Source organism: Echinops telfairi, unplaced genomic scaffold (assembly GCF_000313985.2).
Source record: "Echinops telfairi isolate 266 unplaced genomic scaffold, ASM31398v2 ScPeMD7_1;HRSCAF=3_1, whole genome shotgun sequence".
Taxonomy (NCBI): domain Eukaryota; kingdom Metazoa; phylum Chordata; class Mammalia; order Afrosoricida; family Tenrecidae; genus Echinops; species Echinops telfairi.
In genome coordinates, this window is record NW_022103897.1 from 2,690,331 (window position 1) to 2,717,082 (window position 26,752).

General features: G+C 43.5%; 1 protein-coding gene across 1 annotated transcript in view; it reads left to right on the forward strand.

The window, feature by feature from the left end:
* The window catches only part of TLE4 (TLE family member 4, transcriptional corepressor), a 186,572-nt gene extending 161,152 nt beyond the window's left edge, over positions 1-25,420 (forward strand). Inside the window, exons 10-21 of the mRNA XM_045288460.1 lie at positions 2,023-2,142; positions 3,301-3,354; positions 4,121-4,273; positions 5,914-6,046; positions 6,387-6,580; positions 7,296-7,372; positions 16,711-16,960; positions 18,681-18,928; positions 20,767-20,914; positions 21,402-21,552; positions 21,853-21,929; positions 23,669-25,420. Coding sequence (XP_045144395.1) covers positions 2,023-2,142; positions 3,301-3,354; positions 4,121-4,273; positions 5,914-6,046; positions 6,387-6,580; positions 7,296-7,372; positions 16,711-16,960; positions 18,681-18,928; positions 20,767-20,914; positions 21,402-21,552; positions 21,853-21,929; positions 23,669-23,776 — 1,713 coding nt within the window. The 3' untranslated portion in view covers positions 23,777-25,420. The remainder of the gene's footprint in view (positions 1-2,022; positions 2,143-3,300; positions 3,355-4,120; positions 4,274-5,913; positions 6,047-6,386; positions 6,581-7,295; positions 7,373-16,710; positions 16,961-18,680; positions 18,929-20,766; positions 20,915-21,401; positions 21,553-21,852; positions 21,930-23,668) is intronic.
* The last annotated feature ends 1,332 nt before the right edge of the window (positions 25,421-26,752 follow it).

The window sequence follows — 26,752 nt, forward strand, 5'->3', positions numbered from 1 at the left end:
CCGCTCCCCTCCCTCATGAGCTCTTGATAATTTAGAAATTATTATTTTGTAATATCTTGCCCTCTCCGACTTCTCCCTTCACGCACTTTTCTGTTGTCCATCCCCCAGGGAGGAGGTCATTCTTAAACAACAAACTCAGATGTTGCTCTTTGTTCTTAGGGAGTGTGGAAAACATCCCTTTTTAAGGAGGGGTGAGAAGTGGTCGGGTGTCATTTTGGGGAATAGGAATTTTAGAGTACTGGCAGGAGGTCAAGTTGTGGGGAAGATCCAAAGTGGGTTTTAGGCTCAGATATGGGTATGAGTAGCTCACAAATGGATGGGGGTGGGTAATAGTCTAAGAAACTCGATTGCAATAGGTTGTGGTGTGAAGGAGAAGCAGCCGTATGGAACTATGAAATGAAATCAAAACATTAGACAAAAGAGGAAGATGAGAAGTGACTTGGAAATGAGGATTGGAAACCAGGCAGTCTAGAAGTAATCCACTTAGAAAGTTAGTTTGGCTTTTTAATGTTATTTTTTGATCTTTGAATGAAAGCTTGCCATTTTTTTCTGTCATTGAGTGTTCAGGGTTGCATGATTGATGCAGGATAGTTGTAGAGTTTGGGGTGCATACAATTTGCAGAGTATTTATGTAAACCCTTGAGAGGAACTAGCCCAGGAGCAGGAAAGATTTAGAGATATCCAGCCTCACTCATTGATCCTTTCCAGCTTCCTCTCCTTACCCAGCATCCACCCAGTACAACACCCTCAAGGTTGGAGCTGGTGGTGAAGTTGTTGTCTCCACAGATGACCACTAGGAGGTGATATACTGGTAGCTACACTGACCGAGGCATGGAAAAAGTCTATTGATTTTTTTTTTTTTTTTTTTTGCCACAAAAGGTTTTGAAAGTCTAGCCACGAAAGAGTGTATGGTATTATGATTCAGTGGATAAAATAATAGAGTTAGAAGTTTGGAATAGCATGCTGCTTCCCTTAGTTAATTAAAAGGCCCTTGTAAATGTTGTGTGTCTTTATCAATATTAATTAATGCCAACTAAGATTTTTATAAAAAGCAAAAGGAGGCTTTATGAGATGAATAAATTGAGGGAGAGTTTTACTGAGTGTAGAATTTATCCGGAAATAATGGAATTATTCTTCCTGCAACCTGCTTTCTTAAATACTATATCTCAGAACATTCTATCCAACACCCACCAAGAAAAGCCCTTCCTACCACCTGCTTGTGTGATGTTAACCCTCTTAGGCCTTGTTCTGATACCTAGTTGAAAGACTCGGCTACTCAGACCTTTTTTTCCCCTTTTTAAATCATTTATTGGGGGCTCATACAACTCATCACAATCTATCCATCCACCCCTGGTGTCAAGCACATTTGTACATTTGTTGCCATCATCATTTTCAAAACATTTTCTATCTACTTGAGCCCTTGGTATCAGCTCCTCATTTTCCCTCTCCCTCCCAGCACATATCTCTCCCCCGCACTCCCACCCCTTCAACTACTCAGGCTTTTTAAAGTTTTTCATAGTCACATTACTCACTCCCTTCCTTCCTTCCTAAAAAGTGCTTCAACAGTATACTATACACCTACCCTTTTCCGAGTTCCCTCGGAAATAAGGCCTGGCAGTTTATTCCTTTAAGAAAAAATTATTTGAACCAGTCTATGGAGCATAGTTCTATTCCGAAACACCATGGTGGGGGGGGAGGGGGGCTATCACTAAGATTTGGAACACAAGCATACAGGCAACTGCCGGGCCCCTCCTCCTACAACTTGGTTTTGATCTTTGGGGTTTGACAGTTCGCTGCTCTTCCTTCTCTTTCTTCTTCATCCTTCTCAGCCCTTGTATCTCTTGTTCACCTTGTATTTCCCTGTCCACTCCATTACTTTGTTTCACCCCTTCTCCCTCTTCTCTGAAAAGCTTCACAAATGTGCACTAAAGGACCAAAGGAAATAGTGTCCAGTGATTTTTGAGAAGTCGGCACCACTAAGTAGACGGTCGTTTCTCAACTTGACTTCCCCTTCTCTTCCAGAGCTCTTCGGTGTCCCCCTCAGCCAGTTTCCGAGGTGCTGAGAAGCACAGGAACTCAACTGACTATTCGTCTGAGAGCAAAAAGCAGAAAACCGAAGAAAAGGAAATTGCAGCTCGTTACGTAAGTTCTAAGTTCTTCTTGCTTGCTTTTTACTAAAGCAGCCATTATCCCATTTGTTGGGAACCCAAACTGGAGCACAGACAAACAAACACCTAGGGTGGGGCAGGGAATGGGTGGAATTTGACCAACTGAATTCTTCTGTGGGCATGGGCGAGTATGCAGGTGTGTATGAGAGAGAGAAAAGAGCTGATAAAAGTAATAAATAGCTAATAGAAGTATCTGATCTTCTAGTGGATTATTTCTATGGACATAATTGGATTTTTGACAGAGATTCAAGATCGATTGACTTTTTGTGGCCAACTAGAAATGCGAAGGGAAATGTAAACTCCTAAGAAGCCTGTTTGAAATGTACAGCTATGTACTTGTACTGGGGACTTCAACACTCAGACATCCAGAATGTTCATAACTTGGCTTGAGACTTACTTGACCTCAGTGGCCAAGCAGGCAAACAGAAGAGGCTAGCTGGGTGGGAATGATATGGAGGGTGTAGAACTCCCGCCAGTGTTCCAGGCAAGGTTTGGGCCGCCCAAATGGGAATGATTTTCTAGAGATGCTGAAAAACCTTGAGTTTCTAGGTGAAAGCCTCCTTCCCACTTTTATTTTTCTCCTTTGCACTTTTAAAACATTGGCTAATTACTTAGTTTTACCAAACCCTGACAGACCAGCTCATCGCCCCCTGCATAGTTCTTGGTGTACGTTCAGCATAGACACGTTAGTTTTCACTTTCTACTTCAGAGTAATCAGGCTGTAAGCTTTGATTTCTTAACCTAGGATAGGAAGAATCATCCATTCCAAATAATATTATATGAGGGTTAAATAAAATAGTACAATGTAACATGCTTAGTTAGCACTGTTGTTTTTATAAAAACATTTTTTTTTCAAGTTGGGCTTGATTTATGACCCCTGGGGGTGTAGTGGTTATGTTGGGCTGTGATCTCTTTGGTCGGCAGTTTGAAACCACCAGCATCTCCACAGGAGAAAGACTGGGCTTTCTACTCCCATAAACAGTTACAATCCACAGGGGGTTGCTATGAGTCAACATTGACTCGATGGCAGTGTAAAGGGGTTCATTTGGATTTATCTCGGGTAAATATAGCCAAAAAATATGACACTGATTTTGCTGAGGGAGGTGATAACACTCCTTAATTGTCGATGCAGGACAGTGATGGTGAGAAGAGTGATGACAACTTGGTCGTTGACGTTTCTAATGAGGTATGTTTATCACTAGCTTCACTTCATGGTCTTACACGGTTATCTGAAGTGCTAGTGTGTGAACAACTAGATCCAAAATACAGAATTCCACTGTTTGATTACCTGGAGAAAAAAAACACACAAAAAGCATCGTATGATGCTTTAAAAAGCCTGAACATTATTTTCTATGAAGTATCGACTATCTTCTGTTTACCATCATGAAAACGCATACCAGCCGTGGTCAGCTCACAGAATTTATTGACAAATAATTTTGCACTTATGTGGGGTTTGTGGTTTTGTTTTTAATAAGTACTGTATATACTTGAGTATAAGCTGATCCGAATATCAGCCGAGACACCTAATTTTACCACAAAAACTGCATTAAAAATGTGTGGAAAAACTCGGCTTATACACCAGTATGTACGGTATTATGGGGAGCCCTGGTGTGGTGCTGTAGTTTAGTTATTGGGCTCCTAGCTACAAGGTTAGAAGCTCAAACACCCACCTGCTCCTTGGGAGAAAGATGAGGCTGTCTGCTCCTATAATGATTTACAATCTCAGGAACTCTTTAAGTTGGGTCACTATGAGCTAGAATTGACTTGGTGGCCATGAGTGTGGTATTTTTTCTTTTATAAGTATTATAGTATTTTCTTTGGTCTCAAAACCTACCTAACTCCCTTCTCAAATGTTCTCTATTTGAGAACATTTTGCACGTGTAAGCTATTAGACAATGTCAGCTAGTACTGCTGTGTTGCCCTGTATTAATGCCTGGGATGTTCCTTTGTAGGACCCATCTTCCCCTCGAGGGAGCCCAGCACATTCCCCAAGGGAGAATGGGCTGGACAAGACGCGCCTGCTCAAGAAAGATGCCCCGATTAGTCCAGCTTCTATTGCATCTTCCAGCAGCACACCTTCCTCCAAATCCAAAGAACTTAGCCTTGTAAGCCCTTCTTCCCCATCATTTTCAGCGTTCCCTGTTTCAGGATGGTGGGGATTGATCGAAACTTCTGTTTTTTTCACGTTTTTCTGAAATGCTCTCCTTGCGCCCCTACAAGTACTTGTAGATAGTAGGTATCCAAGTTTTAATTAGGAAAGTATTTCTGGAACAGAACCGACTGATTTACTGACTTGGCGATGGGGGGTTGTTTTGTGAGTCGTTTTGCATGGATGGACGAAGGATAGGGGAAATGGAGTGAAATGTGTTTTGCTGAAGATGAAAAAAACACATGGAGATGGGTTACAGAGATGGTTTAGTCGCTGTGGTATATGGAATATATAAGTGCTTGGCTTGAATGTAATTTTGTTGTTAGCTTTCTGTGAATTCACCAAGCTGTATATGACTGCAATAATTTTCCCTTCCTATCTAAGAAGTAATCTGTCATTTACAAGAGTCTGCTCTGACTTACACCACAAATCACAGATGCAAAATTGAACTGCTTGCAAGCCAGGGTAGTTGCCCCACACCCCTTCTCCTTCTGTATGGATGTGGTAAATTACATTTTTGGGTGGCGTGTTGTCTGTTTTCCCTCTGTTATTTCCTTTCTTTTAATAATATAACTCTAGAGAGAAGGGGGAAAGGAGGAATTTCATTTTCAAATAACTTTGAATTTACAACTGAAAGGAAAGAGAATTCCTCATTTTGTCTGCAAATTAGAAGACTGCATCTGGCAGAGGGCTGTATTAGGTTTTATTTGCTTGTTCTGTTCTGTTGTTGTGGCCTTCTGTCCTCCTCTAATGGAAACGTCCTTGAGCAGATTCTGTACGACTTCTGAGTTTGCGTCTTTTCCAATGAGTTCTGCTAACCAGGACGCTTCTGGTGTCAGAAACACATGCGCCAAAAGCTTAACTCAAGCCAACCTGTTTGACCCGAAGGCCCAGCCAGTGAGTGGTTTCTTACAGCCAGGCGGAAATGCTGGTCGGTGTTCGTCTGACTCAACTAGGGTTCCAGAAATGGTGTGCACACCACCCTTCATAGTTTTTGCCACTCAGCTTCCGCGTCTTTACTCTGTCTTTTATAATAAAAATTATGATAATATTAAACAATTTGAATAGAGGTCTTATATCATTTTTTTCCTGCTCACTTTACAAGCACCCATCTTTAATGGTCATTTTAGCATTTTATTCACAAACACCGACACAATTGGCTTATTTAGATTAAAATAAAGATTTTCTTTAAAAATGAATGCATATTAAAGTGGTTTAACCAGCTGAGAGGGCTTTATTCCAATCTGGTAAACAGCCTATTTTACCACCCTTTATAGTCTTTGCCACTCAGCTTCTGCTTCTTTACTCTGCCTTTTTAAAGTGAGCAGGGGGAAAAAATGATATAAGACCTCTATCCAAATTGCCCTGTGGTTATTAGCTTAATGGATAGACGGTTGTTTAAAGATCTGTAGTGTGAACAGGATGCATTCAGCTGTTTTTACATATAGTTCAGAGATTCAGATGTATGCATGTAGAATTTGGTAAGAATATTTTCAAAATTGAATATTAAATAATTTGATTTGGAAAAGCATGTTATGTTTTCACTATAAAAAATGTGTTCTAATTGTGGGTATGTTTCATTTTATCTCTCACCAGAATGAAAAATCCACCACTCCTGTTTCAAAGTCTAACACTCCTACTCCACGGTCTGATGCACCAACCCCAGGCAGTAATTCCACTCCTGGGCTGAGGCCTGTTCCTGGGAAACCGCCAGGAGTTGATCCGCTGGGTTAGTAAGAAGAAGTGTGTTCTACATGTCTATGTTTCTGTGTGTAAAATGTTTAAAACGATAAAAAGCATATAGCACCTTCAAAGAATGTGATCTTTGCATTGAATGACTACAAAAGTGTTATTTATCTTGAGGCAAGTACCGAGTTCCAGCCTTGTGTGACACATGGCAGGTGTTCAGTAACATAAGATGAACCCCATAAAGGCTTGTATGCGTTTTGAGAAGATTAAAATAACTATTTGTTGGGTTATGATTTTTTCCCCCCCAATAAACGAGATACGACTAAAGCATTTCTTAGGTTCTTGGGTTTTCTCTTTTCTCCTACCCTATTTGCTTATAGCTTCGAGCTTGAGGACCCCTATGGCAGTTCCCTGTCCATACCCAACCCCATTTGGGATTGTGCCCCATGCCGGCATGAACGGAGAGCTGACCAGCCCGGGGGCCGCCTACGCTGGACTGCACAACATCTCCCCACAGATGAGTGCGGCTGCCGCTGCCGCCGCCGCTGCTGCTGCATACGGCAGGTCACCTGTGGTACGTGTATGGGCTTTCAAAGGCTTATACCTCCCAACCCGCCAAAAAAGGCTCAGAGGAGAGAGCTCTCATACTTTTTTCCTTTTTAACTAAAGTTATATTGTATAGAAATTGAGGTATTTTTAGAGCCAAAATGGAATGCATGTGTCAGTGAAGCTGTTTGTAATTAAACCATGAGACCCACATCCTTTTGTAAGATGAATAGTTTATTTCACTTCATTAAAAAAAATGTAAACACAAAGAAGTAGAGCAAATCGTTTAATGACTGTAATGAGCTCCATAATGTTTCTGGGTGGCGAAAATGGTTTGCACTTGACTCCTAACTACAAGGTTGGCACTTAGAATTTACCCAGGGACCCTACCCAGGGGAAAAAAGGCTTGGTGATCTGTTTCCAAGCAGATTCCATCCAAGAAAAGCCTGTGGGGACAATTCTGCTGTGTCACACATAGGCTCCCAATGAGTCACACTGGACTCAGCGACAACAGGTTTAACTTGTTGTTCTTCCCATCAGCTTCAACGACTGTTCATATATCGTATGTCTCCCGCTGCCAATTGTTACAGTAAATCCTCATATCCTATACCTCATTCTCATTTCATTAATAAGTACCAATCTCTTAAAAACCTAGTCTCCCAAGTCATAGAAAAGGTGTTGAATGGGATCAAAGGAGTGACTATAACCAAGTTTATGTCTGTTTTTCTCTGGAAAAATTCTAGGTTGGATTTGATCCACACCATCACATGCGTGTGCCAGCAATACCTCCAAACCTGGCAGGTATTCCAGGAGGAAAACCGTGAGTACTTCTGTGACCTTGTGCATTATGTGAGTCCCCCTGGTCCCTGGCTAGCCCTTCAGACTTTGAGTACTGCTGGGCAGTGCTGTAGGATGAGCACCGGTTGCCGACCACATGGCCAACTGGTGATTCAAACCACCAGCTGCTCGTGGATTGTTCGGCATCAGAATTGACTGGATGACAGTGGGTTAGACAGCAGCCTGGGCAGAGGAACTTGATCATTGTCGAAGGGTCCCCTAGCTTGCATTTTCCATTCTTTGAGAGTGTTTTTCATAGGGAAAGATGGTATGGAGAGAGGAGTTTTGGGGGTTTCATTTAACAGCCTGAGCTTCCAAGAGCTTCTCATATGGGGATGCAACTTAGAGCAACATCTCCAGAAGTCAGGTCTTCCTAAATTGGTTACTTGATTTCAAAGTCGTTTAAAAAGTCTGTCTGGTTAGCAAACCTGGGCGTTTAAAATTTAGGTATGTGGGAAAAAAAACATGGGGCTTTAAATGCTCGGGGCAAGTTAGGGCAGGGTGGGGGTGTGGGGGTTGTAGAGTGATCTCAGACTAGGGTCCATTTGTAGAAAAGGTGGCTTACTTGGTTGGCTTCTTGTGCCCTGAGCTGGGCATTTGGAAGCTCTGTGTTCACAACATACCCCCTTGAGTTAGGAAAGACAGAACACAGCACACCATTTGATCAGTCTCCTCTGGCATATTCTCATTTCCCACCACATCTCATCCCATACCACTAAAGTGCCCTTCAGGCCACTGCACCTTTCCAACACTGCTCTCTCCAGGCACCAAGACTCAAGGACACACTATTGTTCTTCCTTCCTTTGAAATCCCTGCTTTGTTTTCCTCTTCTCTCTTTTGGGAAACACCCCCTGCAGGCTCTCCTTGTCTTCGTAGTCACTTGTGTATATTTGTTCAGGAACAAAGGCCTGGCAACCATGCTTCCATAAATCTGACAGCCGAGAACACCGTACAGAACTGTGGCTCCCAGAACACAATTCAAACTCAGAGGGAGCAATGGGCTTAGTTTGCTTTTGTAGATTTCTCCTCACCACTCTACAGCCCATCGTCGTATTCCCTGGACGTGGCAAGGCCTGGGCTGCCTGTCCAATCGTCAGTGTTTTCTTACCTGCTCTCTGCTGTCCCCACTTGACCCCCAGTTGCCGCTTCTTGTGAGGCTTCCCTTGCTTACCACAGGGCCCTTGCTCTTCCTGGTCCCCCCTTTTGGGTGGTTTTCTCTTTCACTTCTGGTCGCCACTAAGATGTTACCTTACAACCATACGTAAAGTTGCATCCCCCTCTTGTCCTCCCCCTCTCGTTCTTTCTATTCCCCTGCTTCTTTTAATACTCAGGCACAGCCATGCACCACGTCTCCCATTTGAATACAAGTTCCAGGACAGGACAGTAGAGCTTAAGTTATGCTATTCAGTTCATAGAAGTGTCTGCAGGACCTAGAGTAGAATGTGCTTCTTCTTAGTGGATGTTCACAGACGAGTGTGTCCCGTTCTCTCCCTCTCTGACTCCTCCCTGCTTGCGTATTCACTAATCTATGGTTAGGCACCCTGTGGTTTCCTTTTCTGCTCCTCATACATCCTGCTCCCCGCCACCGTGGCCTGTCTTCACTTCTGTCTGATGCATCCCACTCCTTGTTCTTCCTTCTGTGGCTTGGTTTCCCACAGACTCTACCGTGAGCTTCAAACATAATGCTGGCTCCATAGCCAAGTTGCTCAGTAAATATTTGAGTGATTAATAGGGAGACAAGGCAAATTAAACTTTGGCTTCTTTGAGAGTCGAAGGTATGAACATCAATTACCATAAACTTCTGTATACCTGCGTGTGTTCTGCAAATAGTTGTTGACTGACTGAAAAGGCTTGTTGACCAAATACCCTGGTGTATTTGAAGGTGAAAGCTTGGCTGATTTCAAGCAGTGACTAAATAACCAGGTCAGCGGATTAGCTGAATCACTCAAACACCTGCGTTCTATTGGAACGTATGAAATGGGAAGGGCTGCGTGGTTTCCAGGTGAAGAGGTGTCTTCTCTTTTTGAGGTACTGCATGCTTTTTGCTAATGGTTTAACCACAGCTGCACTCAAAGCTGTCGGATAACCACCAGAGCAGAAGAGGTCGGGTGCTTCTTGCTCCAGCAGCTGCCCTAAGGAAAAACAAAATGAAAGTGCTTTAAAAAAAAAAAAAAGCCATCCTTGGGTCTGGCTCCTAACATTCCACGTGTGCCAGAGTTGAACTGTGCTCTAGAGCACTTCTAATGGTTTATTTTTTCATAGTAGAACATCAGGGGTCATCCCAAGTACCTCAGGGTAGACTTGAACCTCCAGCCATTTGGTTAAGAGCCGAGTGCATTAGCAGTTGATACCACCAAGGGACTTCGAGAGTATATTTTGATATATATGAAGAAGGGATGACAGTCTTAATTGGAAGGTTTGGACCAGTTGAATAACCGAAGCTTCATGACTTGTCTCATTGAGCGCTGCTTTTGAAAAGGCTTGAGTTGGACTGCCTTTCTCTTCCCATTGCGACTTGTGGAATTATGAAATCGTTAAGGGTCCTTTGGTGGGTTGAAGACTATTGGAAAATTTTACTCCTAGAAATGGTGGAATCACACTTCCTGCACTTGGCAAATAACACTTCACAAGACCTGGTGTGGTTGGCAGTATATCAAAGCTCCAAGTTTAAATTTTGACTCTGCCAGTTGACCACCAGGTTCAGAGATGGTACTTCCTGATGAGGAGGATGTAAGATGACAGTGTATGTTACACACCATGTTTATTTAGTACATGTAGCTATTACGTAAAATATAGCAGCATCTTTCTTGCAGCCTTGCCCCTGAGTTGTATCAGGTTCTCAAGGACTTACGAGAAGGGACAGCATAGTTTAGGGAACCAGAATAACCCAAGAATGTTAGAGAGTAAACTGGATTTCCAAAGTTTTTGCCATCCGTATGTCTTTATGATGTAGCAGGGCAGGAAGATGAAGAATTAAAAGAGAAAATTTCCTTGAACCATTTAAAGGCCCTGTGAGTTTTCACATATAGAGATATCTGCTTTGCAATGTAGCTTTTAAAGCACAAATGATGATGACTATATGATTATAATAGATGGCTCTCGAGATCATATAGTACAGACTTGAGACACTTTCTCTTGTACAAAACACTTTTCAAGACGCAAAGCTTCTGCAAAGCATGTGTCAACTAAAACCCATCCCCCACACACTGCCACTTTCCTCCAGAAAGACAACTTGTGCATCTCTGTCCTAATTATTTCTACAAAATTAACTGTTAGATATTATCAAAAGTTATAATTAAATTCATGTACCAAATTAATGAATAAAGTGGCATTTATTTGATAATCCACATTGGGTCCTCTATCTGTTCAAGTGAATTAGCGAGGCTTCTCTCAGTATGCAATTGGAATAACAACATAGTTTAATTTCAGCACGAGCTGAAAATGGACTATTTCCCTTACCTACTACCTAACTGAAACATATATGACCAGCGGAAAGCAATGCTCTTAAAAGCACAGCACTAAATGTGTTACGGGATATGGCATGGGAATGAACAGAAGCAAAGATCCCAGGCTTCTGGGCTGCAGGCTGTAGAAATCTTTTCTCTGTTGAATTTGTGTTTGGTTTTCGGTTCTGTATTTTATACAACAGAGCTTTCAAAATGGGTAAACCCATCCAATTATCTGTTGACTACTAGTGGGCTCTTGGTACTTGAAACAAAATTTTCTCCTGTACTCTGTGGAGTACAATAGGTAGACCTCTAATGGGGAATTTAAGGTCTAGTCCCATCATGTGAGACATTGAAAATGTGGAGAAGATGTTGCAAAGTGTGGAGAAATGAGTTGACACAATAGAGTAAGTGGAGTGGAGGTGGGAAGGCTGAGCACTGTATAAAAACGCTGGGCTTCCATTGAAACCCAATAAAAAATGATGAGCCAGGGCACATGTTTTACAGAGAGATTGGCTCTCAGGGACCTGGTTTGTTTGAAGCCTGGTCCTGTCATAAAGTAAACACAACATAATCTGAAACCAAACCTACATTTTTCTTCTTCGTCGTCTTTTCTCAAAAATATGTTTCTTGAAGAGCTCTTCTTAGCTTTTCATGGCTTCCTTTGCTATTGGTGTGCCCATGTGTTATACTCATGCATGTTTATGTGTACAGCAGCAAGCGTCTATGTTGGGGAGAACGCACCCCAGTTCCTTCCCTCTCCAGCCCTTCTTTGTAGCAGCAAGGAATCTTCCACTTGTATTATTTGTTCCTTAAACTCATTACACTCCCCACACTAGGGCTTCCTCCCAGTTTTCCCATTTTTGTAACTGCTAGTGTCCTGTGGTTTTCTGAGCCAGAAACTTGCTTATTACTGGCTCCCTCCTCATATCTTATTAGTTGGTGCCTACAGAGTTTTTTATTCGCTCTTACTTCAGCTTGCCATCCTTCCCCTGGGCTAGTTCCCTTCCCCTACTCCCTCTTTTATTTCTGGAATAATTGCTTCTTATTCCTCCAAATCAGACTGGATTTTTGCAACCTAGTTGGGGGGTATGGGCAGGTTGTGGGTTTTGGGGGTGTTTTGTACTTACTAAAGCCTTTGTCTAATAATTTACACCACCACCACAATCTCCCATGGGCGGCGGGGGTGATGGTGCTGGGGGGCGGCGGCGAAAAGCTCACTCTGTGAAATCTAAGGCTTTTGGTCTATGCCCTTCCTTTATAGCATCATGTTACTGGCTTTCCATGAGACTCTGTTCTGCCCAGGTCCCCCCAACCATGTACTGTAGAATCCGCTGTAAACACAGGGTCAAAACCACTGGTGGCCTTTCCTATACCATTTCACTTCGTCCTCCTTTGTAGCCCTTGGTATTGGCTAGTCTTCCCACCCAGTGCTTTCCCCCCTACCTTCCTTCCCAGATGGTGTTCCTTTGTCCTTTAAAATCCATCTCTAGTACCTTCTTTCTCATGAAACAGAAGTTCGGCCTTTTTGAGTCACCGAGGAACCCTGCCCCTGTTATTTTTCACCCGGTGTTCTAATCCCTTCTGTACTTTGCTTATCCCTGTACTAAACTAGGATCTACCTCTGAGAGAAGGCCAGGGCCTGGCCTGATTTTGTGTCCTTAAAATACACTCTGTATCATAGGGTATAACAGATTCACTGCCATCGAGTCCACTCTGACTCATAGTGGCCCTCCATGGAGTTTCCCAGCTGTAAATCTTCATGGAAGCGGATAGCCTCAGCTGTCTCCTGTGGAGTGACTGGTGGATTTGAACTGTCAACTTGGCCAGTAGCAGTCCAGCCCCTGCCCAAGAGTGCCACCAAGGTTGACACATGTAAATTGAATAGAAGAGAAAAGCCCTTCAAACTTGAAATCTGTGCTTTCTGTAAATGGTGGCTTTTTTTCTTACACATTTCTGTACTCTTTGCTAGTTTTACATTAAAGAGCTTGTTGAACTCCAGTAATAAATGTGTGAAAAGGCTTTTCTTAACACTTTTAAGTATCTTTTATGTATTCTTAAGCAAATAGAGGGATACATTATGTTCTCCTTATAAGTATAGACACTTGAAATTCTTGTCCTTTTTTTGAAGAAGTGCCAGGAACATAGTAGGTGCTCACAGTGTTTATTTATTTACTTACTTACTTTTAAGAATTTAAGAATGTCATATTAAAAACCTAAAAGAAATTATTTGTCTGGTTTCTTAGCTGTTTAACTTCTTTGGGCTCTTTAAAAACCACTTAGTGAAGCTAGAGAACCGAGAGAGTTGTCTTCTCTAATAAATGGTCATTAAAGATGTACAACACCATCTAAACTTGGGATAACCTTCCTTTCTCTGCCTTTAAGATTGAGTCTTCATGACCACTCAATTGCTAAATCAGTTAGCCTTTCACTCAGCCATCATCCTTTAGGATTTCAGGCTTTCTCTGAGAGTATCACTGCCCACCCTCCCTTGCCCAAATGGACCTCACTGAGCCCCTCCTGAGATCGCCTTCACCCCCACAGTCCTCAGGGCCAGCGGTACAAATGATAAAAGCTGTGGTCACCCTTACTCCATGTCTTTCAGCACTTAACTCCTCCGCTATTTCCTGAAAATCGGACTTCTCTCAGGCTCATGCCATTCAACTCTACCCCTCCCCTCTCACTTTGTTGGGATGTTCCTCCAGTTTATTAAAGACTTGGACAAATGGCCTTGGGTTTACTCCACTCAGAGCTTGCCATCATCCTGGGTGGCTTTCATAGCAACAGGGGAACACTTTAGTAACCTTGCCCCAGCTGTTGGACTACCTCATCAAAAATGAGGCCCTGCCCTACTCTGCTGCAGTTGCCTATTCACAAGCTCAGAGACCCTGCCCTACCCCTAGCTGTATCCCCTCCAGTCCAAGCCACTTATCCACCCGCCCCCTCTCACTCCCCCTCCCCAGCCGCAGTCAGACCTTTTGATTTTCAAACTTGGTCCCAGTTTGCTCACTGACTCCCAGGTCCTAGCCACCAACTGTGGCCCCAGATTTCTGTAACCAATCCCTGAGTCTTTGAATTCATTCATTTCTTCCCTTTTGCCAAATAAAAGTAATCTTTCACTTGGCAACCAAAATGATCACTGGAGAACATTGGATCGTTTCAATTCTTTGCCTCTAGTGACTCCATTGAACTCAAAAATTCTCTCTACCCCTCTTTTGCTTCTGTTTTTGCTTTGTCACTGCTCCTGCTCCATCTCATATCCTGTCATCACCCACCAAAGGCTTTCTCACTCAGCCTTGCCACAAGGGCTTTGCCGCCCTTCCATTTGGCAGATTCTCTCTCGGCCTGCAAGCCCTGCACCTCTGCTCACATGCCTGTTCCTCGAGGTGTACCCAATCACCATTCTGCACATCGACTCTTAGCTGAGACCTTTATCTGTATGTGTGTAAACCGGAGTTAAGGGTCACTGGCAGCTTAGTGGGTTAAGCATTGAGCTAACTACAAGCTTGGTGGTTCAAACCCATTAGCTGCTTCACAGGAGAGAGATGAGACTATCTATTCCCGTAAAGATTTACAGATTTGGAGAACCCCCAGGAATAGTTCCACTTTGCCCCATACACAGATGGGGTGTTTGTGAGTTGGAATCGACTTGATGACAGTGGGCTAGGCTCGGTGTGATATAAGTGTGTGTGTTGCTATTGAAGTTACTGGTTGATCTGTTTATATTTCCTCTCTAGGATGTAAGGTCTGGGAGCATGTACTGACTTTGGCGTGTCTTGTTCATTTATGATTCCTAAGCATGTGGTGGCACACTTCGGGCCTCTAATAAGTATTTTCGGAATTAGCGGGGATTACACATGCTTGCCCTCACTAGCCTGCAGAGTTGCCATTTCCTCATACCATTTTTCTTAGGTGACTTAGACCCCCCCCTTTTTAACTCGGCTGTTTTGTATACAGCTGTTCATTGTCATTTCCCCCTTCAGTGGCAGTGACAGAATGCTGTGACCTGGTTTTCTGGTTGTGAGCCTGAGGGTCTTCTTCCATGGCCCACACCCACCCTCCTCCCGCCATGCTGGACACTTCATTAATCCCTTGGTCCTATTGATTTAAATGAAGAAATTTGAGGGAGCTTCTAAAAGTCTGTGGGAAAATGGAATTAAAAGACACCGAGAGTTTCTCTACAACCTTTTGGAAGCCTTTTTGCATAGCCGTTGTTTGCCTAATTTTCCACCTCTATCCCTTGAAGTGACATGCACCTTTCTTTTCTAAAACCCAGTCCTGAGCCTTTCTCTGCAGTCTAATCCAGCCAAACCCACTGCTGCCAAAGGTGACTTCAGCCCTAACCTATAGGACATAGCATAACTCCCTAGAGTTTCTGAGACTGCATCTTTACAAGGGGAGACATCTTCATCATCATCTTTCCAAGTGGCTGTTGGGCGTGAACTACTGACCTTGTGGCTAGCAGCCCTATCAGTGCCTAACCAGCTATACCTCTAGGGACACATTTCTCTAGTCTAGACAGAGTCAAAATCCTCTGCAGGCTGGCCCTCAGACCGCTGCAGTCATACCCCAGATTCATCATTTGGGGAGCCTCAGGTGATTGACCATGGCCCTCCTCAGTAATGGGTTGAATTTTAATGAATGTGATCAGCCTATAGATTTTTTTGTATTAACCCAAACAAGCCAACTGCCCCTGAGCTGATTCCAACTCGTAGCAACTTGGTGTAGGGTTTCTGGGGCTCTAAATCTTTGTGACCAGACAGCCTCATCTTTCTCCTGCCAATCAGCTGGTGAGTTGGACCACCCACCAACTTTGCAGTGAGCAGACCAGCACTTTGACTCCTTTGATGTTTTGCTTTACAGAACCGGAAGTTGTTTTGGTTTGGCTTGAATACTCTCCTGCAGGGTGATCCACTTGTCCCTCAGTTAGGCTTCCACACATGCCTCTGCCTTTCACCTGGTCTGCCTTTCACAGACAGCACATTCCAAAGCTCCCTGTCTTCTAGAGTGTCATCATTTCCATGGGAGCTATAGTGCCTGTGATAATCCCAAGATGGCACCCCTCCCTCCTGCCCACCTCTGACATCTGCCTCCAGGAAGCTGGCAGGTCAGTCACCGTCCCTCCCCACAGCCCTACTCCTCAGCCCGCCCCAACTCCCACATCCTAAAAATAGAGATGGGTCTGTGAGGGAGAAGCTCTCCCTCAAGTTTCATTTTAGAACCAACCGCTTTCACAACCTGAGGGCTTTCCCTGGAAATGAATTGGAGATGGAGCTGCTGATAGGTATTCACAGGTGGGCCCTCTGGGCACTCCCACAGTGTGTTTTCTCTTAGCCATCTAATTCCATTTGGAATTACTAGGATTTGTGATTGTCAAGGCAAATCAAGGCATTTTAGAAAAATGATAGATAAAGCCCTATGTTTGCATGTCTGCCATTTTAAAATTCGGGCCTACCGATTCTTGAGTCCTTAAAGTTTCATAATTTTGGTGTGTTGTAAGGAAGTCACTTGACTGGATCATGGCAGGCCTCTGAATTAGTGTGAGTTAGCAGTGAAGTCGTAGGGCCCCAGACTTGTCCCTGGTTATCATATATCTCAGAACAGTTTCCAGAGGAAGCAATACTGCCCCCATTTTAGAGGTTAGAACTAAAGTTCAGAGAGGTGTTAAGTAAGTGCTGGTGTCATCCAGCAGCTAGGAGAGTTGGCCCTGTCTCTGACTCAGAAAACTGTTCTTTCCACGACCAGGCAGATTTGCTGAATGGTACATTGTAAGCAGTACCAGCAATTTTATTTTTCACCAAGTTACACTGGGCAGTTGAATAACATTTGTACATGCCCTCTTTCTTCTTCTTCTTTTTCTCCTCCACTGCCTTAGAGCATACTCCTTCCACGTCAGTGCAGATGGTCAGATGCAACCTGTCCCCTTCCCCCCCGACGCCCTCATTGGCCCTGGCATCCCCCGGCACGCTCGCCAGATCAACACTCTCAACCACGGGGAGGTGGTGTGCGCTGTGACCATCAGCAACCCCACGCGGCACGTGTACACGGGCGGCAAGGGCTGCGTCAAGGTCTGGGACATCAGCCACCCTGGCAACAAGAGCCCTGTCTCTCAGCTCGACTGCCTGGTGAGTGAACAAGGACGTTCAGCACCCCTTATTGAGAAAATTGGGAGAGGGGAAGGGGTGCAAGAGGAAGTTGGGCGAGAAAACGGTACAAGAGTACTTAAGAGCTGCACCCTAGTGTGGGTCCTAAGTTGGCAGTTGGCCATGGTGGTGGTTTGTGGACTCACACTTGGAGATGTAAAGAAAGGGCCAAGGAGGACATCGGTTGTCTTTCAGCTCCTTCAGGCAAAGTGACCCTGTTCTTCATGTGCAGAGCATGCTTCAGAACCGTGTTCATTGACGTTCCCTGGGAACAGGAAAATGAAAACACTCGCTTTCCTAGACTACGCCCATGGCATGGAGGCCATTAAACTGTGGCCGCCCCATGCTTGTTGGTATAGAACTGGGCTCCGTGGGGATTTCTTTTCTGGTTGTGCCCCTTCCGCTTTCTATTGGGAATTGAATGTAGGTTTACCCAGCAGATGAGTTTTACATTCACCAGTTTATATACATTTTGTTTCATCTCATCGATGGCGGCGCCTTCATCGAAACATCACATCCTACTTCCTCCCTTTGTGTCCTCTCTCCTTCCTAACCCGTCTGAACTTAGCCCCGGGGCAAATACTGCCCTTTTAATGAGTCTCCGCACTCTGTACCTGCCTTGCTTTCGTGCTCACCCTGTAGACTTGGTTGTTGGGCTGGAAATTGAGTCATGGGGGTAGGTTCATTTCCAGACCTGAAGGGTGGCTAATGGCCATGATCCCAGGGGTCTCACTCATCAGCTCTTTTAGCTCCATGAGGTTTCCAGTGGCAGATTTTGGAAGTAGATTGGTAGACTTTTTTGGCAGGTCACCTCCGGGTGGACTCAGATCTCCAGCAATGTTAGCAGTTAACTGTTTGCATTACCCAGGGACTGGCTTTTCTAGACCAAAATATGAGCCCAGGGTTTACAAAAACTGAGTGCACCCAGTAGTTTCAATGAGGATGCACTGGAAGTCCTCTTCTAGCCAACGGGCACCGAGGAACTTGGTAACTGCATGCAGCAGGCACTAGATAACCTCTCAGCTGATTCATTAATATTTGTCCTTGAGCTGGTTAGGAAATTTCATTTTAGTTTTCTTCCTTTATACCAGCAGTTAAATATTTCTGGGAGACTTTTTTTTTTTTTTGCCCCATTCCGTCTCTTAACACTTCTTGATTCTCACCTCCGATTGCTGCTGATTTAATCAAATCCACAATGCCTTTTAGTCAGATCATGCCACACCGTGCAGGAGGAACAGACTCCAGAGGCCTGTAACCCCTTGACGCCTTCCTGGCAGCAGCAGCCAAACTTGCCAAAGCAGGGTCAAGTCCACCGACCTTCCTGTCTGGCTGGCTCCTCAGGGATCGTGGGAACGCCCCTGTTAGTGTATGTGTGGGTCTGTGTGTACAGATGACTCCAGGAGCTGATGGCTGCACAAAGCTCTCCATGTGGGGGTGGGGGTGGGTTGGGGGAAAGTCTACATCTTTGCATTTTGATGCTAATTAAGATTAAATATCTCCCTACTAGGTTTTGAAGATCAAGTTTAAGTACTTCCCTAATTTCATGTAATTTTCTAGCATTAATCCACTTTATCATTGTCATAAGTATAAATGGCTCATTAAAACCAGGAGGGAACACAATACTTTTATGGATTTCTGCTCTCATGTTAATGCTGTTTTCCTTTCCTCATGAGTAATCTCTTGATGGTTTTTGTCTTCACAGAACAGGGATAACTACATCCGTTCCTGCAGATTGCTCCCTGATGGGCGCACCCTAATTGTGGGAGGGGAAGCCAGTACTCTTTCCATTTGGGACCTGGCGGCTCCGACTCCCCGCATCAAGGCCGAGCTGACGTCCTCAGCTCCTGCCTGCTACGCCCTGGCCATCAGCCCTGACTCCAAGGTCTGCTTCTCATGCTGCAGTGACGGCAACATCGCCGTGTGGGACCTGCACAACCAGACGCTGGTGAGGTGGGTCCGCAGGACAGGTTACCAAGCCCTGAGGAGGACCCAGCTTGGCCATAGTGAACCACGTGCTGTGTTTCCGCCTGTCTCTCTTACTCTAAAGAGATGAAATACCACCCACCACCCCCAGGAGGGGGCACTTCAAAAAAAAGTTCAGGGGAGATTTTTTAAATTCCATTTTCCCATGACCTTCCCGAAGCCCCTTTGTATAATTATCTGATTATTTGTTGTCACAAGCAGGTCCATTTTAATAGGCTAGAAAGAAAAATATAAAATCTTGTCTCCAGGATTATTTAAACTTTATAAAATGAGAGGGGGGTTGGTTATTATTGTAGTCCGTCCCCACCCCCCGACTATTCTAAGCATCTTCAATGTGATTTTTTTTAATGAGGTCAGTGTGACATAAAAGGAATGCAACATAAGGTGTCTGTGACCTCATGGACTTATTGAAGTTAGTTGCCATTGAGTCAGTTTGCAACTGAGGTCAACCCTGTGTCAGAGTGGAATTGTGCTCAGTGGGGTTGCAGCGGCTAATTGCTTGGAAGTGGTTCCTTATGCCTTCATTCTGTGCCTGTAATGCACAGCCTCTGCTTGCTGACATGGTCAGTGTTGGTAGATACTTAAGTACTGAAGATTCGTAGCATATGGGCCCGAGCCCTGTGTTGGGTCCTGCTCAGTCTGGATTGGGCTAGATTGCATGTCACCCCACCATCAAGAATGTCTAAGCCTAACTCTGATGCCTGGTAGGAAATAAGATTGAGCGGGACCAGTCTTGGTAGGCAAATCCTTGCATGTAGTCTCCAGATGTCAGCAGGTGGGAATCGGGACGTGTGATCAGGTAAAGGGAGAAAGGAGGTTGTAGTCAAGTGTAACTTCAAGTTCAGGTGAGCATATTAAGAGAAGAGGCCTGTAAACTGTCCATTTGCAGCTATCTAGGACTGAACTTGTTTTAAATGGTGTTGGTGTTTTGGGTTAAGCGCTGGGTTGCCAACTACAAGGCTGACAGTTCAGAATCCTATGTAGCATCCTTTTAAGTCAAAATAAACTTAATGGTTGTTGTTTTACCATATATACAAGAGGGATTCAGAAAGTTCATGGCAAATTTCCATATTTTTCTTCCATTTCCCCCCACATATTTGGCTTTAAACTCAAAATAAGCATCATTTTTCCTGTTTAGAAAGGATTTTGTGAGGAACTGCCTCTCATCCATCCCTTCAGCTCCCGCAATGTCTTCTGCACATCTTACCAGAAGTGCTTGCTTCGGCAGCTGTCTCACTTAGACCAGGTCTTAGCTTAAGAGCCTGGCCTGTCTGCTGTGTACAGCCACCCCTGGCTGCATGACTGCTCACTGTCAAATATTGCCTCCATTTCTGAAATTTTGTGTCCTTCCATATCGCTGCGAGAGTGTAGGCCTCAGAATGTGCCTGAAGTTAGTTCTTCTTGTCCTTATAGGTGGTGTGTTTTCTTGAGCTTTAGTTCATTTGGAGATATTTCTCCATCAGTGATTGCCATTCCATCCTCACAGTGAACTACCCAAATAATTCACAAAAGAATAAAAGTATAGGAAATGCAGCATCTCAGTTAAAATGTAATGTTTGACCGATTTTGAATACATAGACCATAAACCAAAATGATCTACAATTAAGGACTACAGTGAAATTGATCACCAAGACAGGCTAAAATTTGAGTTCAACAGAAAACTCAGCTTCTCTGTATGAGCCCCTAATAAAATTATTTTTTTTAAAAAGAGTTTTAGAGCCCCCGATAAAATTATTTTAAAAAAAGAAGAAGAAAGAAAACTCGGCTTCTCAAGGCCTCTCTCTCTCGCTTTTTGACACTTGCAGACAGTTCCAGGGCCACACAGACGGGGCCAGCTGTATTGACATTTCTAACGATGGCACCAAGCTCTGGACGGGCGGTTTGGACAACACGGTCAGGTCCTGGGACCTGCGCGAGGGGCGGCAGCTGCAGCAGCACGACTTCACGTCCCAGGTTCGGTCTCAGTCGGTGGATTCTGTGGAAGACGGGGCATGTGAAGAGGGCCGTGTGCCTCCTAGGATAAAGTGCCATGTAGGACAAAGCCATATTCAATAACTGACAAATGTCGGCTTCTCCTGCCCAAGTTGTGTTTTTTAAAGGGATATTGATTAGTATATTTATTAAATACAAAAAACTCGTCTATCTTACATTAAAGAGCTAAAAATATATCTTTTAGTAGAAGCTTTGAGATACTTTCCATTTCAAAGATCATTGCTTTATGTGCACATTTGCGATCTGTGTAATTGGTGAGCCGATTATTTTGTGGAGCTTTGTCTCATTACTGAGGGCTGCCCCGTTTGACTCTTGTTTTCCTGCCTGTCTTCTTCTCAAGTTGATCTCCTCCACTATTTGAATTGTGTCTCCAGAAGAACTGTTTACTTCTTGCTCAAGCAAGCATGGCCTCTGGAGCCGGTTCACAATTAACCCATTTTCATTCTAGATCTTCTCTCTGGGCTACTGCCCGACTGGAGAGTGGCTGGCAGTGGGGATGGAGAACAGTAACGTGGAAGTGCTGCATGTCACCAAGCCTGACAAATACCAGCTACATCTGCATGAGAGTTGTGTGCTGTCACTCAAGTTTGCCCACTGTGGTAAGCAAGCTCCTCCTGTCCCCCTTCTGTCGCGCTAAGTCAGGGGTCCTCCTCCTATGTTGCTTCACTTCTGCACACACACCTACCTCCTACAGCTGTGTAGTTTTCTGGCATTTAACCACTCGGTCATTGTCATAAGTATCAATGACTCAGCACATCTAGGAAGGCTGGCTTTTATTTGGAAGTGAAGAAAGCACTGCTACAAAGGCAATTTCCGTAAATATGTTGAAGCTCTGTAACGCTAGTCTCTGGTGTCTGACAAAGTAACACAGACGTGCTTTTTTTGAACCCTCCTTACAGGCAAGTGGTTTGTAAGCACTGGAAAGGACAACCTTCTGAATGCCTGGAGAACACCTTACGGGGCCAGCATATTTCAGGTAACAGCTGATTGAGTGGCGTTGTATTGTACCACACACTGCATGTCGCTTGTGTCGCCACGCTCTCTATGAAGAGTGCACACATGTGTCCTGTGTGGCTGAAGTTAGTGTGACTCACAGTGTGCAGATGTGATGATTAGGTCTTGGGGAACTGGGGTTCATTGCCACATGGCTGGGACTTCAGTGCCAGGGCTGGTCCCCAATGTGCTGTTCACCAGCTGCTCAACCCTGCATCCCTTATCACTTGATTAACTGAAGTTTCTGGTCTCTAGGTTGGTTGTGAGTTTCTTTTTTGTTTGGGTCTCTCTTATGTTTGTATGTTTAAAACTTGAACAAATTATTTAAATGTTCTCAGTAGCATTTCTTTGAATCTCCTTCCCCCCATAAAAGAAGAGTAGTAAATGATAATTCCATAAATTTTGGTTCTTTTTATGAATTTCCATTCTTTTATATTGATTTGACGCAACCTTTTGGAGCCTGTAAAATTATGTACAGAGCATCCAAATTGTAACTTGTGTAGAAACGGTGTGCAGTAGACAGAATACGCCGTTCTTGCCACCCACTTTTTAAGCTGTATTTGAGTGTTTCATTTTTCATAAGGTGGATGGCAACTTTTCAGGTAGTCCTAAGCAGCATCTTATAAATTAACAAGTTAATGCTATGTGTCTTTTATAATAGGTAAAAATATTATATCATATTTGTGTGAAGGAAAATATGTTTCCTATTGGTTGCAATCAAAAGTTTGCAACTACATGTCATCCGTTCTTTTCTTTTTAAACTACTCAGATATTTCGGATCCTTTTTTGCCTCTATTCCTTGTTTTAAAAGGTCAGCTAAATATTATTTTAGTACTAACTGCTTTCTTCTTGACAACAGTTGGGATAGTTCTTGCGTCACTCTAAAATAATTGATAAAAACTACTGACCTGGGATTTCTTTTATATTAGCATGGTTCGGTTAGAAGTTGACATTGCAACATATTTATTGTACTTGAACATGATAAACAGAATTCTAAGTACAGTTTATTTTTAAAAAATAATTCAGACCATCCCTCATGTAAGTTTTTATATTGGGAGAAATTCCGGTTTTTGTAGGAATAATTTTGCATTCCTTATCTCCGAAAAGGTAAGTATTTAATGGCCTTTCCCCCTGTGTGATCCCACGTTACTCTGCAGCAGCCCTCTGCGATGGTCAGCAGGTAAATATCTTTCTTTACCTGTTGGCCTTTGTAAAGAAACAGGCATGTTGGGAATTTTCACAGCTCAAACTCCATTCAAGCCATCTGACTTCTGGTGAGAGTTTTTCATTCTCATTTGGAGGGAACTTCCAAAAAATTCTCGGACCAAAGAAGTTAAAGCAAAATTGAAGTTTTTCACAAACTTTTTGAAGCCCCTTCATAACTGAAGAACAGGATTGGAAATAGAGCCTTACTTAAAAGAGGGCTTTTATCACTGACTCTCGCCTCCCTCTCCCCAAAGGCAGGAACCTCCAGGGTTAGTGTGCCCTTATCTGGTAAACCATGCTTAATCTGGTGCGGCACAGCCCCCAGCAGGCCCAGCTAGCTCTGTTCTCTCTAAGATACACCAACTATCTTCCCCTGTGAGGGGCTCGTGTATGATGGGGCTGGTGGTGTGAGGGGATGGAGGGGGTGGTGTGTGTGTGTGTGTGTGTGTGTGTGTGTGTGTGTGTGTGAGTTTTCGTTCTGTATTCAACATTTTTCTTCATGTGTTTTTCCCCCAGTCCAAAGAGTCCTCATCAGTGCTCAGCTGTGACATCTCTGTGGATGACAAATACATAGTCACCGGTTCTGGAGATAAGAAGGCCACAGTTTACGAAGTTATTTATTAAGGATAAACCTTCATGCGAACTGGACTCCTTCTTGTAGCACTTTGCTCTCTCATCTTGTCCCCACCCCCACCCCCATCTAAAACCAAGGGTTCCAGATACTCACAAGTGGTTGTGGAATTTCATTCCCTTCCTTAACCCTCCCTCTTCCTACTTGCTATTGAATTGTGAATACTCATTAAGAACCTGTGATACCAAATCTTACAGATACCTACTTGGAAGAACATGGGATAGGCATACTTATCAGTGACCTGAATCTTTAATTATGTATTATATCTGTAATATATTTATTTTGTTTAAAGAACGCTTTCTAACAATGACTGACTAAATAAAGCTGTCTGCTTCTACATTGATAATGAAGATGCATTGTATTTGATCCCCAACCCCCCACTCCTTTTTGGCAAAGGGGGGGTGGGGAAAGTTTAAAATAATTGATTTAAAAGTGTCACTAAATGTAGACTAACGACTGTATAGAGATGTGAAATGTATAATTACACCTGGAAGCAATATGTTGCTGTGTTGTTAAGTTTTAAAGGTTTTTGTTGTTGTTGGTTTTCTTTTGTTTGTTTTTAACGGATTTTAGTTTGAAAACTCAGCTGAATAATTGGAACTTGACAGCCCAAGTTGTATTCATGAAGCTCAACCATTTATCAATAGCTTTAGATAACATCTTCTTTAAAAAGAAAAATCATTGGGAGTTTTGTTTTGGTTTTTTCTTCCCCCTCCCTCCTTTTACTGACAAGCATCTTTGTAATCTGTTTTGAATTACTTTCTATATTATAGACAGATGAACAAAGTAATTGGCCCAAAAGAGACCACCTAATCCCTTCTGGATATTTTTGCCATGTTTTCTTTGCAAAGGGAGATGTGTGTCTTTGGGTGGTTTTGTTGTTGGAAGAAACGATGGGATATTTTTTGGCATGTTCTTTGGGAACTGCACAGGCAAGGGGGACGATTCCTACCACTGTGCAAGCCAATCCTTTTACAGAACAAAGCCGGCAGAGGAGGACTTGCAAGAGCCTCCCTCTGACAAACAGGAAGAATGGACGCTCACACCTGGGACGAGGACTTTCTCTCTTGACCTCCGGTTCTTTCTATGTCTGAGTTGGATGTCCCCACTATGGACACAGGCTGTGCCATTGTGCCAGAGACGTTGTGTTACCTTTTATGTTGTTGTTGTTGCTGTTCAACTATGATATGTGACTCCTCCTTTTTTTATTCCTATTTTTGTTTGTTTGTTTGTTTGTTTGAATGCTTTAAAAAAAAAAAACCTTTTAAGTCTGTGGATCTGCTGATGTACAGTGCCTTTGCTGCTATGGATCAAAATCAAGAGAACCGTGTAGATAAACTTTATTGTGTAAGTAGAAAATCACTTAATTTCTTACTAGAAATGGATGGATGCTGCAAGTTGAAATGGACTGTCCACTGACGTTCCTAATGTGGTAGCAGAAAAAAAGGTGTCTTAAGTGCGTAGTGTTTGATGTCATTAACAGTTTCGTAAACCTCCACAGTGTAGAAAGATTTTGATACTAAATTGTGCATTGTACATAGTTCTAATGCATTGTATTGACCCACCAGTACTTCTATAATGGTAGATTGTTTGTTGCATTCAGACTTTTAAGCATTAAACATAAATAACTTCTAAAATGCTTATTTTTCTAATTCTTTGTATTGGTGGCTTTCGTTTATTTTTCTTCTCTGACTCTGCGCTCCGTGCATACGCAGAGCAAAGGGGTTTGACCCAAAGGAGATTTGTGTTTAAACCTGTAGTACTTTTTTGTATTGTTTGCTCATTTTTGCCGTTGTCTTTTTATTTTCACTTGTTAGTAGTCGCTTTAACAGATAAGGTAGACGTCATTCATGACAAAAGTTATTACCAAATAGGAACAACTCTCGCTGTAAACCCAGTCTTCCCAAACGTTTGTATGTCCCTCAGAATGTTGATAAGGGAGCGCTGGGCTGTCCAACGCGGGGATGGTGGTGGTTAGGCGCTCTCCACTTGGCTCCCACCCACAGTGACCTGATGCTCAATAGAACGAAATATTGCTCAGTCCTGCACCATCCTCACAATGGTTCCTCTGCTTGGGCCCACCATTGCAGCCACTGGTTCACTCGATCTCGATGAGGGCCTTCCTTTATTTTTTTGTCCTTTGTTTCCTTGCTGTCCCTCTATCCACCATGCATGATGCCCTCCTCCAGGAACTGTCTGGTGGCAATATGGACAATCCATGAGATGACACCTTGCCATCCTTTCCTCTAAGGAGTATTCTGGCCATACTTCTTCTAAGACATCTAGGGTGGTTATGCCTATTTGAGCCTACCTCTTAAAGAAAGATAATAAATAAACCAAACTGCTAAATGGCTGCGAGCCACAAGATTGGCACTGAAGACCCACTCATTGCTCCAAGGGAGGAAAAGGCGGCTATCTGCTCCTGGGAAGATTGAATTTCAATCTCAGAAATCCATGGATGTAGTGTTTCTATGAGTTGGAATTGACTCAACAGCAGAGGGTTTGGGGTTTATTAAAAATAATAAAAATACAGCCCGTCAGTTGCACTACCTAGGTCACATAAGCCGCTTGACAACCAAGTACACAGAGCATCTCTGTCATCACAGAAAGCTACACTGGACCCAGGCTGCTTTAGAGTGCGCCGACATTTCCACCTGCAGCACTTTGGGTTTGGCACTTTTTTAATCATTTAATTGGGGGCTCATACAACTCTTATCACAATCCATACATACATCAGTTATATAAAGCACATTTGTACATTCGTTATCCTCATCATTCTCAAAACATTTGCTCTCCACGTAAGCTCCATGGTTCCGCCTTTCTACCCCACCGTTCCTCTACCCCCCAGTATCGCCACTCACCACTGGTCCTGAAGGGATCATCTGTCCTGGATTCCCTGTGTTTCCAGTTCCTATCTGTACCAGTGTACATCCTCTGGTCTAGCTGGATTTGTAAGGCAGAATTGGGAT